Source organism: Scatophagus argus, chromosome 4 (assembly GCF_020382885.2).
Source record: "Scatophagus argus isolate fScaArg1 chromosome 4, fScaArg1.pri, whole genome shotgun sequence".
In the NCBI taxonomy this organism is placed as follows: Eukaryota; Metazoa; Chordata; class Actinopteri; family Scatophagidae; genus Scatophagus; species Scatophagus argus.
In genome coordinates, this window is record NC_058496.1 from 2,728,028 (window position 1) to 2,747,209 (window position 19,182).

At 43.3% G+C, this 19,182-nt stretch overlaps 2 protein-coding genes across 3 annotated transcripts; both read left to right on the plus strand.

Annotated features, from left to right (window-relative positions):
- The first annotated feature begins 19 nt into the window (after window positions 1-19).
- On the plus strand, window positions 20-6,137 carry sf3a1 (splicing factor 3a, subunit 1). Of its 2 annotated transcripts, none has more exons than XM_046386830.1 (16): window positions 20-148; window positions 272-351; window positions 964-1,073; window positions 1,170-1,374; window positions 1,477-1,722; window positions 1,818-1,892; window positions 1,985-2,135; window positions 2,224-2,420; window positions 3,474-3,591; window positions 3,682-3,989; window positions 4,078-4,326; window positions 4,414-4,621; window positions 4,777-4,931; window positions 5,369-5,470; window positions 5,569-5,640; window positions 5,737-6,137. In XM_046386830.1, the coding sequence occupies exons 2-16, from the start codon at window positions 304-306 to the stop codon at window positions 5,836-5,838; spliced, it is 2,346 nt and encodes a 781-aa protein (XP_046242786.1). In that variant the 5' UTR covers window positions 20-148; window positions 272-303; the 3' UTR covers window positions 5,839-6,137. The 2 variants fall into 2 exon arrangements, with proteins under 2 accessions (XP_046242786.1, XP_046242787.1); XM_046386831.1 differs by having other exon boundaries at window positions 113-171.
- Window positions 6,138-6,402: 265 nt separating this feature from the next.
- LOC124058016 (TBC1 domain family member 10A-like) lies at window positions 6,403-17,870 on the plus strand. The gene is made up of 9 exons (XM_046386836.1): window positions 6,403-7,136; window positions 8,641-8,740; window positions 10,753-10,860; window positions 11,056-11,162; window positions 11,250-11,364; window positions 12,472-12,537; window positions 13,012-13,201; window positions 13,307-13,461; window positions 14,919-17,870. The coding sequence occupies exons 1-9, from the start codon at window positions 6,955-6,957 to the stop codon at window positions 15,441-15,443; spliced, it is 1,548 nt and encodes a 515-aa protein (XP_046242792.1). The 5' UTR covers window positions 6,403-6,954; the 3' UTR covers window positions 15,444-17,870.
- The last annotated feature ends 1,312 nt before the right edge of the window (window positions 17,871-19,182 follow it).

Consider the following 19,182-nt stretch of genomic DNA (forward strand, 5'->3'; position numbering starts at 1 on the left):
CAAACAAAACAATGAGAGCAGTCAGGGACTAGCTTGTTGACTAAGCATCTCCTTAGCAACCGCCAAAAGTTACAACAAGTTCCATAATGCTTTGCGGCCTGTTTCCGGAAGTAATAGGCCTCCATTGGGTCAACGAAAGCTCAACGCAGTAAGTGTTCAGTTGGAGCAAACGTAGGCTTTTTGCTGATATACATTGTATTTCTAACATAATACGTGGTATATTGAGTGGCTGTAAAACGTTTTTACTGTTCTTTTTGGTTGGGTGTTGCAGATAAGTTTCAGTTTTCCAGAGAAGATATAGCCATGCCGCCTGGGCCTGTTCAGATTGTTCAGCCGGAGTCCAACAACAAGGTGAGGAAACCGCTACAAGTCGGCTAACGTTAGCAATGTGGCTAAAGTAGTGACTGCTTCTGTGAGGAAACTAATGATCGTTTAACTTATACTTTGCCTAACTGCGAAATGTTTCTATTACTGTGACTGTATTTTGAATTATCCGGTGTTTGTTTAGGATAATCAAGGTAACCAAGGCGTAAGTCGTGTTAGCTTAGTGTTAGCCTTCAGCGTCATTCATTTCATGTTTGGAGAGAACGTTAACTACCGAGACTACTTCAGCAGAGGAGCAGCGAAATTTGGTCTGTTTGGTTAAAGAACTGAAAACTGAAAGTGGAAAAAACAGTGATGTTAGCATTCATAAGATCAGCAATAGACAATTATTTTTATAAATATATATATATTATATCAAAGAATATTTGTTTACCCCCCTCCAAACGTTAAAGATGCTTTGACTGCCACAACTTCATCCAGTCCTAAGAGTTTCCTGTGTTGTGCTGTGTGCTGGTTGCAGAAGCATCACATCAGCTTGATTAAAACATCTGCCGTTACCATTGTTATTGTTTTTTTTTAATTCTATATTAAATCTTGCATATCACATTCTAACAAATGTAATGTAATGTTTGGCCACAGAACGATGCGGCAGGAGAAGAAACCCCAGCCACTAAACCCATCGTTGGGATTATTTATCCACCTCCTGAGGTCCGAAACATAGTTGACAAGACCGCCAGCTTTGTTGCCAGGTTGGTTGCTCCACATGTATCAGTTGTACAGTCTCTCATACAGGTGCAATCTTAACAGGACTGTATGCATTCAACTCATTTTTGTTCATTTTACAGGAATGGACCTGAGTTTGAAGCAAGAATCCGTCAGAATGAAATCAACAATCCCAAGTTTAATTTCCTCAACCCCAATGACCCCTACCATGCCTACTACCGTCATAAGGTCAATGAATTTAAGGAGGGCAAGGCGCAGGAACCTTCTGCAGCAGTGCCTAAAGTTATGCAGCAGACCATGCAGCAGTCCCAGCAGCTTCCTCAAAAAGTAAGACATTTCACTCTGCTCTTACTTGTCTGTTTTTCATTCTGTATAAGTGGTAGTATTTCTTAACAGCAACTAATATTTTCTGTTTGTCAATACGTTCAGGTGATCCAAGAGACAGTTGTTCCCAAAGAACCGCCGCCTGAGTTTGAGTTCATTGCAGATCCTCCATCAATCTCAGCATTTGATCTCGATGTTGTTAAGCTCACTGCCCAGTTTGTTGCTCGCAATGGCCGCCAGTTTCTCACTCAGCTCATGCAGAAAGAACAGAGGAACTACCAGTTTGACTTTCTGCGGCCACAGCACAGCCTTTTCAACTACTTCACCAAACTGGTTGAGCAGTACACCAAGGTGACCTGAAAAATTGTGCCTCCCTGATGGCATTTTGGTTCTTTGGTTGGTTGGTGATGCTTAATTGAATCTTGATCTTGTCTCTCAACCTGTAGATTCTGATCCCTCCCAAAGGCCTGCTGACCAAACTGAAGAGAGAGGCTGAGAATCCAAAAGAGGTTTTGGACCAGGTAATCAGCATTGTAATGTAATTTACAGTAATGTCCGTATTGAAATAGCGTGTTGCTCATGTTAACCAGCGTTACTGCTGCAAAACCATCAGGTGAAGTACCGTGTCGAGTGGGCAAAGTTCCAGGAGCGTGAGAGGAAGAAGGAGGAGGAGGAAAGAGAGAAAGAACGGGTGGCATATGCTCAGATTGACTGGCATGACTTTGTAGTGGTCGAGACGGTGGACTTCCAGCCCAGCGAACAAGGTAATATGACCACAATGATTAGAATCTTTAAAATGGAATCTAATGTAGCTGGAATAATTTATCTTTTCTGGCATCTCTGTTTCTTCAGGCCACTTCCCCCCACCTACCACACCAGAGGAGCTTGGCGCTCGCATCTTGATCCAAGAGCGCTATGAGAAGTACGGGGAGAGTGAGGAGGTGGAGATGGAGGTGGAGAGTGAGGATGAGGATGATGGTCGGGAGAATCGGAACGAAGGCCAGCCCTCACAGCCAGATCAAGATACACAAGTGCAGGACATGGATGAGGTAAGAACTGAATAAGGACTGTCCTTCTTTGAACAATTGTAACCTGCTTTGTTGGTATAATTAAGAGAGACCTTATTGGATTTTTGTCTCATCTTGTTTTGAATTTTCCATCCAATGTTATTTTTACAACCTTTGTTTACTTACCCCCTGCTAGGGATGGGCGATTTATCCAGATAATTTCTGGTATTAATCACGGTAATGATAAAAATGACGATAGATAATCACCAATTCAGCCTAATCTTTTTGACTATAAATCAATCACCAAAATAATAATAAAGGCTACTAAACTACATCAGTTAAGTTCAAGTAGTACACCTGTACTGCAAAAATGTAGTGAGTGACACCAAACAAACAAGTCTGAAATGTGAGAACAGAATCAATTATTTATTAAAAATTATTAGAATGTTTTGGCACACAGGCAGTAAAAAAACAGTGCAAATAACTTAGCTTATAAAAATCAAAACTACCTCCGTTAATTCTTTCCACCGTTTGATCTGATCATCATGCGGTGTGGAATGAGCAAATGCATCGACAAGTTTCGTCTGAGTTGATTGTTTCTTTGGATGAAGTTGATGCTGCTTCTGTATCTTTGCATGTTTTCTAACTATCATCGTATTCCGGTTTTCGTATTCAGGTATTGGAACACATTAGTTGTGTTACTGCCCTTTGTATGCACTATTTGTTTGCAAATCTTGCACATGGTAAATTGCTGCTCCGTGTCAGACTTTTAAAAACCAAACCAGTTCGAGGTATCGAAGCTGGAGCCTCGTCTAGGAACGAGCTCCTCGCTGCCTGGCATATGTGCTCCGCCTTCCATCATTGTTGTCAATATTCCACATGTTTTGGGCTGCGGGTGTGTCGCGCACTTACATGCGTCGTCAATGGGAATTTATCGTTTTTATTGTGGGATGACATATTCTTACCGTGGGGAATGTTTTTGACGATATATCATAAACAATAACATTTCGCACGTCCCTACCCTCTGCATAAAGAGAAATAACTAATTAACGTGTTGGTAACCACATGTCATTCTTACCCTCCTGCTGTCCTCAGGGATCTGATGATGAGGATGAGGGTGTGAAGGCTCCACTGCCACCTGACAACCCTATGCCACCCCCACTGCCTCCAACTCCTGACCAGGTTATTATTCGCAAAGACTACGACCCCAAAGGTAACAAGACACTAAGAGATGAGGAAATACCAAGTGCATAACAAGCTATTACTGTGTCCGGTGTGTTAATCTGTTGTCTTTTCTTCACAGCCTCCAAACCTCAGCCCTCAGTTGTCACTCAAGATGAGTATCTCATCTCACCAATCACTGGTGAGAAGATCCCAGCCAGCAAGATGCAAGAGCACATGCGTATTGGTCTGCTGGATCCACGCTGGCTGGAGCAGAGGGACCGCAGCATCAGAGAGAGGCAGACTGAAGATGAAGTCTATGCTCCTGGTTTGGATATCGAAAGCAGCCTGAAACAACTGGCCGAGAGGCGTACCGATATCTTTGGTGTGGAAGAGACGGCCATCGGTAAGAAGATTGGTGAAGAAGAAATCCAAAAGCCAGAGGAGAAGGTGAGTACAGTAGCAGGTTTAGAATTCCTACGTTGAATGAAATTGGGCTGCACAGCAGTTTTGACCTTTGAATGTTTCATGTTGCCAGGTTACCTGGGATGGCCACTCGGGAAGCATGGCTCGTACCCAGCAGGCGGCGCAGGCCAACATCACCCTGCAAGAGCAGATTGAAGCCATTCACAAGGCCAAAGGACTGGTGGGAGAGGATGACAATAAGGAGAAAATTGGCCCAAGCAAGCCCAGTGAAATTCACCACCAGCCTCCCATGCCCTCGTCTGCAGCCATTTTACCCAAACCCAGTCCTCCAGTCACGGCAGTGCCTCGTCCACCCTCCTCTGTGAGCTACATAAAAACAGCTAATTGTTGATGAAATTGAACAGTTTTTTATTTTTAAACTAATAATGAATCTGTTCTTTGTAAACAGCTGGCACCTCCAGTACGTACCACTCTCCTGTCTACTGTACCTGTAATTCCAAGACCACCGGTGGCGCCTGTGGTGCGCCTTGCACCAGGACAAGTTATAACGCCAATGCCTCCCATGATTCCTGCTCCTCGCATCAATGTGGTCCCAATGCCACCATCAGCACCTCACATCATGGCCCCCAGACCACCTCCCATGGTCGTTCCAGCTGGTAAGATGAAGGTTTCGAAATGCATATCACCTGCACTCAAACTATATTCATTGTGAAGGAAATTAATCCTTGTTGTATCATGCTAATTGGGTAACTGAACCTTTTTTAAGTCGTCCGTCATTTAAAATTCAGATAACTGGTTTTTCTTCTTCCAGCCTTTGTCCCTGCTCCTCCAGCACCCCAACCACCGAGCTCTGCTCCTGCACCACCGTCCCACCCACCCCCACCTCATGAGGACGAGCCAATCAGCAAGAAGATGAAGACTGAGGACAACCTCATTCCAGAGGACGAGTTCCTTCGCAGAAATAAGGTTTGTTAGAGTGGTGAAGCGCCATCGGGTTATTTCCAAGAGTTCATGGCACAATGTAGTCAAAATTCAAAATGCAGGATTCAACCTTGTGAGCCAAATTTACCTGTAAACCTACAGGCTAAGAGAAGACAACAACCAAATCAAAGAAATGGTTTGTTTTGGATTTGTTGATATGAATATATGTGAACACAGGAGTGAAGCAGGCCTGTGTATATATTTTTTTTTAAGTTGTGATGACTGAGAAACACACCATATTCTTGTTTTTCGTTCAGCGGTCAACCTCTTTACCTCTTTCCACATGTATTACACATGTGGATTTAGCTGTAATGAATATGGCAACATGTCTGATCGGGCCTCTGACACCTACATTCATTCTACTCTCTTACTTTGAAGTTGCTCTGTTTCAACTTGGACCGTTTTGTTTTTAACCTCTGCAGGGTCCTGTGGCCGTCAAAGTGCAGGTCCCCAACATGCAGGACAAGACTGAATGGAAGCTGAATGGACAAGTGCTGAATTTCACAGTCCCACTCACAGACCAGGTATGCAAACGCTGTCTTATTGTTTCTCTCTTTATAGTGAGTGTATGCCAGTGCACCTACTGCATACTTATCTATGTGAAAATGCAATGTCTCCATAGGTGTCTGTCATTAAAGTCAAAATCCATGAAGCTACGGGCATGCCAGCAGGAAAACAGAAGTTACAGTATGAGGTAAGTTTTTCTTTAAATCCTCCCGTAACCTTCACCTTTCTTTTAAACTTTTAATTTGACTGATTTAAAAATAATGTGTGCTTTTGTTCCTTTTAGGGCATTTTCATCAAGGATTCCAACTCCCTGGCTTACTACAACATGAGCAACGGTTCAATCATCCACTTGGCACTGAAGGAGAGAGGTGGAAGAAAGAAGTGAGCCATGCAGGAAGAAGAAAAACAGAAAAACATTTTACTCGTGCTTGTATTGTCACTCAGTCTTGTTATGTTATGTTAGTCTAATGACAGATTTTCAGAATTGTATTGTGCTTTCCTTTCATTTTTGTGTGAAGAGTTTAACATTTTCTTAAATGTTATAACTCACAATACCAAATCAGTTAGACTATACAATGGCTGGCAGGCATGGCTTCACACTAGCTCTTGATATGTTCATGATGATACACTATATTGGTCCATAATGTGCATCCATTTAAATAAAGGAATAAAAACACAAAGAAAGTCAGTCTGCTTTTGTAGCTTCATGGTGAGAACGGTTTGATTAATGACACAACGTGGATTAATGTAATTCTGATGTAGAGACTACCAAATGCACGGAAAGCCCAGGATTAGTGTTGTAGAATAAACTGAACAATGAATGATTATACATAATTGGTGGTTTACTTGAAGATTTGCCAGAGGATTTAGATGAATTACAGCGTAGGAGAGGCAAATTCCAAATAGTGCATTTTTCCAGACATGAGATGCAGTTCGCACGGCGGCCGCTAGGGGTAACCATAACGGTAAAACCGACCCAGGACGGCAGACTGGGCTGCTGGTCGAGGCAAAATCTGTCCAGCACACTCGGGGATGACAGGACAGTGAACCAAGACGCTGTTAGCCGAGAACCTGATCAGCAAGTTTGTTAACCAGCTAACACAGTTAGTTAATTGGTAACTATGATAAACAAGCGACCAGTATAGCCTTACTTTGTTGAAGTTCGGCTCCGTGTAGAGTAGCAGTTTTGGATTGTGTTGGCACGAGGCTAACTTTACGTTAGCAACCCACCGTTAGCTAGCTAATGGTAAATGTGGGTAAGCGTTCAGGTTAACCTAGCTAGCTAACCCAAAATCTCTTTGATGTGGTCTGACAGCTGTAGCATAAAGCTAGGTAACATTTGCAGAAGGAGCAGTAGTTGGAAAGTTTGACTCAAGTCGACAAATCATGGCGTCGTTGCTGTTTGATTCGACAACATATGCAGAGGAGCAGTTTTGACTGGGCTGTCAAAAAGCTCGCTGACGTTAGCTACCCTGGCTAGCCAGCTAGCGTCCTTGCTACCATGGCCAAAATAGAGAACGGCCGTCAAACAGCGGATACACGGAGTATCCGGACTATTAGCAGCAGTCACATTGACGACGAAAGCTCTCTGGGATCAGACTCCGAGATCAACGGCTTCACCAGCGACAGACAAACCGATAAATATGGATTTATTGGTGGGGCACAGCAGTATACGGAGGCGTCGTAAGTTTCTTCCACTTCTCACTGATTCATTGACTTCATCTGTCATGATTCGCAGCTAACCAAAATATGAACAGTAAATCTATATATCTTCTCTTTCTCTCTTACTTAAGTCAAAGTTGCCAACATGTTCTCAGTGTGGTAGTTAATCTAGTTATGATGACATATCACAAGTTGTGTTAGTCTTGTTGTCTTGGTGCCGCTGCACAACAGAGTTCCCAACCAGCTGCGTGGCACAATGTGTTATTTATGCCCGGTGTTTGCCTCGCACAGTATGGCAGTTATAAAGGTTAGATTCAAGCATTAGGGTAGATTGGTAACATAATTCTCTTTAATTCAGTTTTCTCTTGTAGGTATTGCTTACTATCCAGTTCTTTTGTGAGAAAAGGTAAAATTTCCCACTTTCTTGTTCGCTGTGTTTTCATATGAATTGATTTATTTATAGCCATTGTAATTAGTTACAGTGGTTTCCTTTTTTCTGAGAAGGCCCTTTTTTCTTCCCCTTTTCATCGGAGGCCTTAAGACTACATTACAGCACTGAAACAGTGGAAGGAGTGAGTGAAAGCTGTGCCAAGCTCTGGCTGACTGGGAGCTTCCTGTTTTCTGGAGTATTGGCAGACTTGGAGCTCTGGTGCCCCGTTACCGGAGGGCCTCTTTTGGCGCACAGTTTTATAGGTGGTCACAAACCCAGGGTCTAACTTACGTTGTTTGGCAGTGATTAAAAGTACCTCAGTTTAACATATTGCAGCAATGATTCCCAACATATACAATTTTTTTATAACTGAAAGAGGGCTGACCCGAGTAAAAAAAAAAAAAAAAAAAAAAAAAACGAAAAAAAGAAAAGCTGTTTGAAGATGTTTGAACCCTGTAATAACAGGCTTGTGCTGATGAGATAATAACATAGCTTAGTAAAGCATCAGACCTCATTCATAATGTAGGTTAAACTTGCCTACATTTTCTCTCTCTGCTGGAGAATATGATGTGCAGGCCCTGATTTTTCTTGCCTGTAAATATTCTGAAGTTAAATTACCTCACAGGATAGTCAAATCCTCACTGGAGCTGTTTGAGGTTCAACAGGCTTCACAATTTAATGGGCTTGATCTGAATGTCTGTCTTTTTATAGTCCCCTCTAAAGAAAGTGGTAGTTGCTATTTTTGACTCATTGCACAGTTTACTGACTGCATATGAGCGATGGCCACACACACAGATCTGATGGCACATGTAGAAAGATAAACAGCCGCTCTCGCTGAGGATGTTTTCTTGGTTCTGTCACACCCTCCCAGCATACGATTCTGCTGCTAACAGACATCTTTTAATGTTCATTAAATTAAAGAGTTTTATTTCAGACTGACTTCATTGGAAAATTTCTTTTCTCAGCTGGCCCAGTCTCCCTTTCCTAAAATAAGAGCATATTTAGATGTAATTCAGTCTCATTTGGTTTGATATTGATTTAAGACGCATAATAATAGAATTGACCTTTCCTGTCTTTTCTCTGTTGTGTCCCCAGAGCTCAGGATGTGCCTCCAGAGGTGCTCAGGCAAAGAGAGGTGAAGTGGCTGGACATGCTCACCCACTGGGACAAGTGGATGATCAAGAGATATAATAAGGTGAGCATTAAGTTTGAACTTGGTTGCACAAAATGTCGCGTGCCTTGTTTGTAATGGTGCTAGCCAAGTGGATAAGTCGATCGGAACTGGTTCAGTTTTTCCTCAAGGCTTTGTAAAGATAGCATCTCAGCTTCACCCTCGGCGTCTCCAGGCTGCGGTTTCTTTCCCTCCAGACTTTTTTAACACACATGATCAGACAAGGCAGATTGGCATTGCTCAAGTATTTGATTGCACAAGGACAGGACTTTCGTGGACACATTGTTTGCAGTCTCACTTGTTGAGCTGGTTCTGTGAGCAGTGCTCTCAGCAGTTCAACACAGAGCCGCAACTTCACCTCATTTCCATGAGTCAGCAACAGGGCAGGACACGACCCGTCCCTTTTATCACCCCATGCACCATGTGACAAATTGACAGTCTCAGATGCAGGGTGGGGCTGTGTTGACTTCGTATGAGACAACCATGTAATGAAGGTGTTGTGGTTGTAAACTCTAGCTGTGCTCAAACGCACAACAGACTTCCAGAGTGAAAAGTGGCTCATGAGAAGAAGAAAGTGTATTTGAGCTGCAAGCAGTTTCCATGTGCCTGTTGTTTGGTTAGTGAAGGTCAGGCTTTCTGAGCCCTTATTGTGTGTGCTCTTTCAGTTCACAATAACTTTACTACAGACATACTCCTCCATACAAATAATCCAGAAATCTTCATCAAACCAACACCACAGTATTGGAACAATAGGATTAAGCGTGTATTTCAGTTCAGCCAGTTTATTGTGTTGCTTGTGACTGTATGAAATATTACAGCTGCACCTCCACTTAGACAGCCTGCTGCAGTTGTGATAAGGAGTTGTGTACCGATGTACACAGTAATTGCATACAGTTTGAGTCCATCAAGGTGTGTTTGCAGACCTTAATAGCAGTATAGTGTTATTATAGTAAGATTACAGCAACAAAGTATATCATATGACTGAAGTCTGATACATAACAGGTCAGATACAATATGGCAACAATCTTCCACGAGATGCTTTTCACAGCAGATATTTTGACTTGTGAGGCAAAGCACAGGCCTTACTAATAATTTTAAAGGAACAGTTTGCCGAAAACTGATGTATCTATAAACCCCTGTGCTGATGGAGAGTCAGATTTCAGATTTCTATTTAATTGCGATTTTGATCCACAATTTAAACTGGGTTTTTTTTTTGTCAATTTTGAAATGCCCTGTAGACTACAGTCAGCCTTGAAATAATGAGTAATAATGAATTAATTTCTTCATTTGCAACATTGAGACACTATGGAATAGAATAGAATAGAATAGAATCAACTTTATTGGCAGTATATATATTTTTACATACACATACTGAATTTGACTACTGCATTTGTCCCATCCTTAGTTGAACACACACATGCAACATCCGGCAAATTACATGCAGTGAAACACACACAGGAGCAGTGGGCAGCATCAAGCGCCCGGGGAGCATATTGGGGGGTTAAGTGCTCAAGACACATCAGCCAGGGGGGGGGAGCATTTTTTCGCGTTAATCACTCCACCACACCCAAATTTTTCCTGCCTGTCCGGTGGGGGAATCGAACCGGTGACCCCTCCGATCACAAGCCGCTTCTCCAACCTCTAGGCCACGGCTGCCCCCTATGCTGCATTTAAACATGGTTTATCCTCATCCAGCATGCTGCTAGCTCTAACTCACATTGCATTATACCGTCACCCAAGAAAGGGCGAAGTAGTGAAGTAATACCATATCTCAATCTGTACAGTAGATCGTGGGGTCACGGTCTGAAATCGTCAGATTGATCACCAGTGTGTCACATGACAAAATGTCACACAGCTGCATTTTGGATGTATTCAAAAAAAGGAACCAATACCGAGACTGCGTGTGATGCTTTTACCACTGACTGTACACACTGGACCATGCATCACACTTTTCTTGGCTTGTGTCAAGCCATTGTCTGTCTTGCTTCCTTTGTGTCCTGCTGTATTTATGGAACCCTTGTTCCTCTGTGGCTCAGGTGAGGCTGCGGTGTCAGAAAGGAATCCCTCCTGCCCTCCGAGGCCGAGCATGGCTCTATCTGTCCGGGGGGAAGGTGAAGAAAGAGCAAAACCAGGGAAAGTTTCAGGTCAGAGAACTTTCACTTCCTCTTCACTGCTTCTGTTATGCTGTATTTTGGGCTCAGACCATTTTTAAATTTCATTTGAAAGTGTTACTGAAGATGTGGCCCTGATGTGTTCTACGTTATTATTCATGTTTTGAGGCATGAAGTATTTCTTCAGTGAGAAAACACACTCACAGTCTCTTCCTTGTGTGTTGTCAGGAGCTTGATAGCCAACCTGGGGACCCCAAATGGTTGGATGTGATTGAGAAAGACCTCCATCGACAGTTTCCTTTCCATGAGATGTTTGTGTCACGGGGAGGACACGGGTAGGCTGACATGAGGTGACAGGAAGCGTTGGAATTGATGACCCGTTTGGTAATTAATGTGACGTTTGTGTTTTAACGCCCCTGCAGGCAGCAGGACCTGTTCCGTGTTCTGAAGGCCTACACTCTGTACAGGCCGGAGGAGGGGTACTGCCAGGCTCAGGCTCCCATCGCCGCTGTGTTGCTCATGCACATGCCTGCTGAGGTACACCTTCCACATCAACTGCTTTGTTCGATGTTTACCCTCAGCATATGTTTGCTTTGCGGTAGTCTGTTGGCTGTCGGCTTATTGGTTATCTGTGCGTAAGGACAAACTCCTGACCTGAAATAGAAGTCACACACACTTTTGCTGTCATATTTTAAAGCTGTTTTAATTTGTGACCTTGAGCAAATCTATTTTTAAGTTGCACAGTCAGACTGTACAGGTGATGTCATCTGAGAATAATCCTGGACTGAATCCAGACACTGAGGCTCAATGATATGTTTCCTAAAACACTGTTTTAGATTGAAAATGAGTATTTTTAGTCCATACTAACTAATGCGTGAAATCACAAGCAACACAAATCACATGACCATTCGCTGATGTAAAGAGGAAGCATACAGCACGAAACACTATGAGCGAAGAACAGCAACTCTAAAAGTTAGAAATTAAGATGCAGCATTTGACTGCATAACAGCAGCTGACATAGATAACACAGATAGCTAACAAACAACCCTGGAGTTTTCAGTCCAAGCCTTTTCAAAAGTCTCCCTTTTAGGGTTGAAAACAGTGTGGATTCTTAACATAGAAAAAGTTTTTGAGTTTTAAAACAAAAATGTGTAGTATGGACGTAGCCTGAATAATAGATTGACTCGTAGAGCAATATGATGGTAGATGTAGATGTTCTAATTAATATCCATAAGACATAAAATTGTTGTAAAACTGAACCGGTTTCATCATCGTTATGGATCACGATGGTGAAACCAGTTCCACTCTCAGAATAATAAATATCATCGTTTACTGACTTAATAAAAAATGCAGAATTACAGAATACGTGGAGAGCAAGGGAAGATTAACTGTGAAATGAACTTCAGTCAAGTGAAAAGGACTCAGATGCTGTGGACTTTCTACCATAGTCTTTGTGCTAAGTTACTCAGAGTAACTAAAGTAATTATGGCAGAAGAAAACAAGTGGCTCAGCTTGAGATTTTTCTTTTATTATCAGTCCGTTTTATTGTTTCCGGCATTAACCCGCCTTCCATGTGAACACACAGAAATGTCCTGTGAAGCGAGCCGCTCGATTTCCTGATGCCATCTGTGTGTGTTTCCACAGGATGCCTTCTGGGGCCTGGTCCAGATCTGTGAGAAGTATCTTCCTGGATACTACAGCCCTGGCCTGGTAAGACCTGCATCTGTGGTGACATCACCAGGTGCTGGAAATGCAGAGAGAAAATTATCTCATCAGACTCTGACATGACAAGAACTATAATCCAGATGAACTAACGGGGACCTGGCTGGGATTCCAGTAAAACCGGAGTGCAGTATTGTTGCTGCAGAGCTGACAGGGTGACACAGTGACAGAAACCAATGGGGTGCTGACAGTCTTTTCAGACCGTAATTTAACTTCGAATTTCATGAGTAAACCATCTTATGTGATTCATTTTTCCTGGAGGTTAAACATTATTGTCATATCATTAATATTAAATGGACACAAGCTTTGAAATGCTAATGACCGCAAATGCGATGCGTTCGGACTGGTTTGTTTTGAACGGATGAACATCCACATGCGTATCAGGTTTCAGCCCTGACAGTACAACGGACAATGGCCTTTTTGTTCTCTCTGTTAATGCTTTCCCACCTGTGTCTCCCTCAGGAAGCTATACAGTTAGATGGAGAGATCCTGTTCGCTCTGCTGCGGCGTTTCTCCCCGCTAGCCTTCCGCCATCTGGAGAAACACAAGATCGACCCCATCCTCTACATGACTGAATGGTTTATGTGTGCCTTCTCCAGGACGCTGCCCTGGGCCTCTGTGCTGCGGGTCTGGGACATGTTCCTCTGTGACGGTAACGCCGGCTTACAGCACTGTGGCTGCAGTGCTGCCACATGCTGTTGTCAAGCAGTTACACACTCAGTGATACTCAATCACACGTCTCTTCTTCCTCTCCCAGGAGTGAAGATAATCTTCCGTGTGGGTTTGGTGCTGCTGAAGTGCATGCTGGGAACCCGGGAGAAGCTGAAGGCCTGCCAGGGCCAGTATGAGACCATGGAGCTCCTCAGGGCCATAGAGCCTCGATACATGCAGGAGGGCTTCCTCGTCCGAGAGGTAACGGCAACACGATGTTGCTCAGCTTAATTGAAAATTAAAATTGTCCATTAACTGAAAGGTTTATGTGACACCAAAAACTGGGCCGTACAAAATAAGTTTTTTTTTGTTGTTGTTGAGTGCCCATTCACTCATATAATGAGTGAATGAATGGGGGCAGTCGTGGATCAGCGGTTAGGGTGTCGGACCCGTAACCGGTGGATCGCTGGTTCGATTCCCCGTCCCGGTGTCCATGGCTGAGGTACCCTTGAGCAAGGTACCTAACCCCCACTGCTCCCCGGGCGCTGCACGCGGTTGCCCACTGCCCCGGGTTTGCTGTGTGTGTGTGCACGTCACTTGGGTGGGTTAAATGCAGAGAACAAATTTCGTTGGAGTGAGTTCCCTCCAATGACAAAATATGTCACTTTAACTTTAATATAACCCAGTGATTAACTTACGTAACACAGTGGCAGAATGTATGACTACTCAAGGCTCAATAATAAAGCTTGCATCCACACGAGTCCATTTTAGTCTGAATCCGAAACGCTTTTGTTACGTTGCGCTTCTTGTCCACAGTACTGAGGCATTGTGGATTAGTGTGGACAGAGTCCTTCTGGAACATTTCGGATACAATGACATAAAAAACCGATGGTCCCTTCCTGATTGGACCTCGTCAGTCTGATGTCGCCTTCCCTGATTCGTTGTGCTCGTATCATGTGATAATGATTGGCGTGAATGGCCCTGTGATCTGCGTATCAGGGCTCTAGTGTGGACACAGGACGTTCCGCATGTAAAAACTTGTGTCTGGACGGAGATCATATTCGTTCTGAATCGCCGCATTAAAACGAAATCGTTCAAAGTACAAAGTTCTGTGATAAAACATCTAAATTTTGATTTGCGTACACACATCTTTCTTTTTGTCTTTGCTGCCTGTCCAATCGCAGTGAGCCAGAGGCATGTATTTAAATAGAATGCAGCAGTTACAAATAGGAAATTTAGAAAAAGTAAACACGAATAGCATTACACATGGCAGGCTGAGACGTATGAAACCACATACTAAAGTTTGCTTAAGCCATGAATGGTCTTTGCTAGTGACAGCAAGTCATATTACACTGGCATAATCCTATAATGATGTAGTGGAGTTCTGAGTCACTCGTGAACAAGAGGTGCTCAGAAATGCAGTGGAGGACACAGCAGAGAGTCTGAGAATGAGACCAGTTGAGCAGAGTGCTGGCCGGTCAGTGTCTGCTTCCTGTGCCAAGCTTTGTGTGAGTCTCTGTCCAGGCTAACAATCCGCCTCTTATATGAACAGTTGTCTTCACTGTGGGCGACCATGCATCCACCCCAGCCCTGAGGCTCTCTGGCCTTTACGGAGTTCAAAGTTCAGAGGTTTAACACAAGTGCTGGACATGGATGGAAAGAACATACTGTTTTCTACACACTTCCTTGACTTGATGACGTGTCTCTTCCTGTCGCAGATTCTGGAGGTGCCGGTGACAGCGCGAGACGTGGAAAGGGAGCATCACACCCAGCTCAAGCGCTGGAAGAAGAACCGCGGAGAGCTGAATTTCAAATCGCCTCCAAGGATGCACGGCGCTCGGCTCATCATGTTGGCCGAGCCGCCGAGGCGCCAGGACCTGCTGCAGAACCCCACCATTCTGCTGGAGATGCCTCAGCCCACCTCACAGCTGAAGAAGGGCAAAGAGGAAAAGAAAAGCAAGAAGAAGAGCATGAAGAAATCCAAGCCCATTGAGGAGATCCCAAATCCTTATGCTCTACCTAGTGACCCACCACCTCCACCTCCACCCTCAGATCCACCAGCTCCTCCTCCAGTCAGCAGCGAGACCACATCAACTGTGCCACAGACTGAAACAGACTCACCTCAGCAGCAGCAGCAGCAGCAGCTGCAGCAGCAAGGGACAGAGCTTCCCCCTGCCAAAGAATCTCCTCTGCAGCGATCCACACAAAGCCTTAGCAGCACAGAGCTGGATACATACCTGTAGCTCTGCCGCGGTCACTGTGTGTGTGTGTGTGTGTGTTTGTGCACGTCTGTCTGTGTGTTTGTGTTTGTGTGTGGACGAAGCACCAGCACCCTTCAGCCAATGACCAGCAAGCCTTGCCAAGGTCTCTGATTGGCCAGCATCACTATTATTCTAGTGTTTGACTGTTTTGTATTCATTTTAATCACCATTTTGCCTACGATGTTATTGGTATACACTAAAGGATCATCACTAATTGTAAAATCCTTTGATGCTGAAGCCATTCCTCCACCTGAAACTGAAGTTACCTCCATAAGTCTTAGTGTTCCAGGGAGACATGTTACTGAATTATTGGGAGCAAAGTCATTTCTTCACAGCAGTGTGCTTTTGAGGTGTAGATGGGACTTAAAGGCACATTTCACCCCAAAGTCAAAAACATAAATCATGACCTTGTCACTCAATATAATCCACAGTGCTTGTTGTGAGCACTTGCATGTAGGAACTACTTTCTTTTCGTATCACTGTGCAGAAGTAAGCGTGCACTCATGGACAAGAGGCCAACTAACTTAGCTAACTAACAGTACAGGTCAGCCAAGAAGGACGGCATTAGTGTTCACCTCCTGCCCTGACGAACACAAGCCTGTAAGAGGAAAAATGTGTGAATTTTGGGTGAACTGTCCCTTTAAGGAGCATCGAGGTGCCACTGCTTATGCCATTTTTTGTATACATTTCCAGTTTGACACTATTGAGAGCGTTAGTGATCCTGTGCAGCAGTGGTTGTGGGCTCCTGATATGCTTCTTTAAAGTATTATGTGCCATTCTGGGGGTTGTCCACTAGAGGGCAGCCTCACCGAGATTTCAGCTCTATTTCCTGTTACATTCCCTGCAAGTACCCTCACCACAGGATTTACAAAGTTTGGGAGGTATTATTATTTTCAAATTAAGCTTATGTTTTCTTTCCAGTAGGTTAACTTGTGCATTTCATATTTTATATTTTTAATCATCTTTCTAAAGCCAAGAAATCCAGTCACGCCACATAACATTCATGCATGTCTTTTTCTCCAAAGCACTATTTATTTAAAAAAAAAAAAAACATGATATTTGTTGTTTGTGCACGCCCAACTCGTGCACAAATGGTCACATTTTTCCAGCATCAGTTGACTTGGTGTGGTGTAACTCTGTATAAACTCACTGTGCCAGGAGCATCCAGCCACTTCACAGCAGCAGTAATTCTTGCTTGGCAGCAGAGGATAACACTGGACGTTCCTCGCTGTACAACACATTCCTGCCTTGTTAAAAGCTAATCTGTCTCGAAGCTGTCTCTTGCCAAATGCAGATCTGTATAATGTGTGTTTGTGGGTGTGTTTCCTGTGACATCGTGGACAGTGAGTGATTGCCAGTCGCCTCGTGGTGCTGACCTGCCTCTTGACAAGAAGATCTTGTAAGAGCGTTGGTTCTGGTTTTTTTCTAATACTTTGCTAGAATTTCCAAAGCGGACTAAGGCTGTGTTGTTCTGAGATGACCTACGACCACTTCCTGTGACCAGACTAATTCTGTTAGTACAGTCAAGAGGGATGATGGGATGTTTTGGGGGGTGGGGGGTTGTTTGTAGCATTTGTCTTTGGAAAATCGGGCTAATTTCTCTGGGAAGACGCACAGAGGGACAAACAAATGGGACAATCTTTTCTCTCTGTGTCAGTCCAAGTCTGTTTTCTAACTTTCATCACAAACGGTAAAGGGAGTTTTGACAAACATAAGCACACGTGTGTATTATGTGTTTGTGTATATAAAAAACATAAAAAAAATCTGCTAAAGAATGCATGTTTGTTCAGTTATAAAAGGCAGTGGGGGTTGAATGGATTTCCCTGCAGTCACTTGCCTGGACGCAGTAGTTTTTTGTTTTTGTTTTTGTTTTTTGTTTTTAGTTGCTTATATTTACACACCGCACATTTCGCTGACATTTTAATTTAATGTTCTTTGTGTAGATAAAACATGTAAAATAGCAATTTGTTTTGTAATGTAATCTATTTTTCAATCTAAAATGCTATATTTTATTGAGCAGTTACAGAAGCTGCAGAGAGGACAGCTCTAAAACCCTTTGAGATTTAGCACCGTGTATTTACTTCAACATTTGTAACACTATAAGAAAAACATAACAGAAATTTTGGGCTAACTTCTGCAAGTGAAAAAGTCTTTCTTACTCTAAGGACAGACAGGTATTACTTTACCATTCACATTCACGAGTTATGAAAGTGATGTTTGACAACCGTGAAGCAGAATGCATCATCATGAGTTTAACTTTTACAAATAAATCTTTGTGTTTGAAGCTGACTTAAACCCTTTGTGTTTCAGTTGTGAGCATATTGTAGGTAAATGGATGTAACGTCTCGTCTCCACCACCAGATGGCGCTGCGGAGTCATCCCTTTGAAATGAAGCTGTGGGTTACTACATGCATTGTTCTGTGGTCAGTGTTGTGAAAAGTCCCCTAAAGTCAGACTTCAGTAAGTAAAAGTCTTGAAGTATCTGATAGTAAATGTACCTCAGAATCAAAAGTACTTATACACATTTACTGGGGTTGACTGATTATCAGGTGCAATGTTTCTTATCTGGTCTCTGTTAAAGTCATGTAAAAAAAAAAAAAATTAAGTCAATTCATGGACCAGTCATGAAAGTAGCTAAAAGTCAGCTCATGATTCTGTTCTTACGTTATTGCACAAGTACTAATAATCTAATGAAGTGATATAGTCGGTCAACAGTCTCAGAGGATCATCTGGTCTGCCTTCCGAGTCACTGCTGCCTCGCTGCGGTGTACAACTTATATGGTACTTATTTTTACATCAGTGTGTTTCTTATGATGTGGGTTCATAGGAAAAACTACACATATGGTGTGTAGACATGAGGGGGGGGGGGGGGGGGGTCCACATGAAGGACTGCCATGGTTAAAGGAGCAGCTGTGCTTATTTGTTGTGTTGCTGATAGCTAACTCTGATCTGTAATTATGAAGCTACAGCTAGCAGACAGTTAGCTTAAAACAAAGATGGCTAATTAACTCTTTATGCTATGTGATCTGTCTCGTCATATGATGGCCTATTTCTTGTTCTCAATTAGAGAACTTTAGAGGTGCTGCCATTAGGATTTGCTCAGGCTAACTGTTTGCAGTCTTTAAGATAAGTAGCTGCTGGCTCCAGGCAGCTACATATTTAGTGTATGAGAGCGCTGTCAATGTTCTCCTGTTTAAGTGGAGATAACTTCTCCCTTCTGGGGTTTCCAAGTGGTGTCACTGCAATGAATCGCTGTCGCATAGACAATGAGATCCCTTTCCGTTTTGCTCAGCGCAGTAACAGCACAGGACACAAGCGTGAGTTTATCCATTCATTTAGTCAACAGTGGAGGCACGAAGTAGGTAGAAATGGTGCCAGCTTGACTGGGTCACCCGTCAGCTGCTTAGTGCAGTCAAATGAATCATCTCCGCTACATAGCACACAAATCTTATCAAATGGGAGTCCGCGGTCTGGTGTGCATCTGTCTGGGCATTCTGCAAATGAATAAAAGATAGTGAAGCCACTGTAGGAGTGCATCCGTTCATGACACAGATATTTGACCTCTTACCCTCTCAGGCTTTCTCTTCAACTTGAACAGCCTCCCCCTGAGGAAGTCATTCCTGGTCTTTCTCCTCGTTTAGACTAATAACAGGTTGCTGTTCTTTTCTTAATTCGCTGTTTGAACTGCCAAATGCCTCTCTTCTGCACCTCGAGGTGTGGG

Excerpts from the sequence above, each read along its gene's own strand:
- sf3a1 (XM_046386830.1), top strand. The coding sequence starts at position 304 with ATGCCGCCTGGGCCTGTTCAGATTGTTCAGCCGGAGTCCAACAACAAG. Across the intron at positions 1,074-1,169 it reads ACCGCCAGCTTTGTTGCCAG|GAATGGACCTGAGTTTGAAG; the intron begins GTTGGTTGCTCC and ends TTCATTTTACAG. Across the intron at positions 1,375-1,476 it reads CCCAGCAGCTTCCTCAAAAA|GTGATCCAAGAGACAGTTGT; the intron begins GTAAGACATTTC and ends CAATACGTTCAG.
- LOC124058016 (XM_046386836.1), top strand. The coding sequence starts at position 6,955 with ATGGCCAAAATAGAGAACGGCCGTCAAACAGCGGATACACGGAGTATC. Across the intron at positions 11,163-11,249 it reads GTGTCACGGGGAGGACACGG|GCAGCAGGACCTGTTCCGTG; the intron begins GTAGGCTGACAT and ends ACGCCCCTGCAG. Across the intron at positions 13,202-13,306 it reads GGACATGTTCCTCTGTGACG|GAGTGAAGATAATCTTCCGT; the intron begins GTAACGCCGGCT and ends TTCCTCTCCCAG.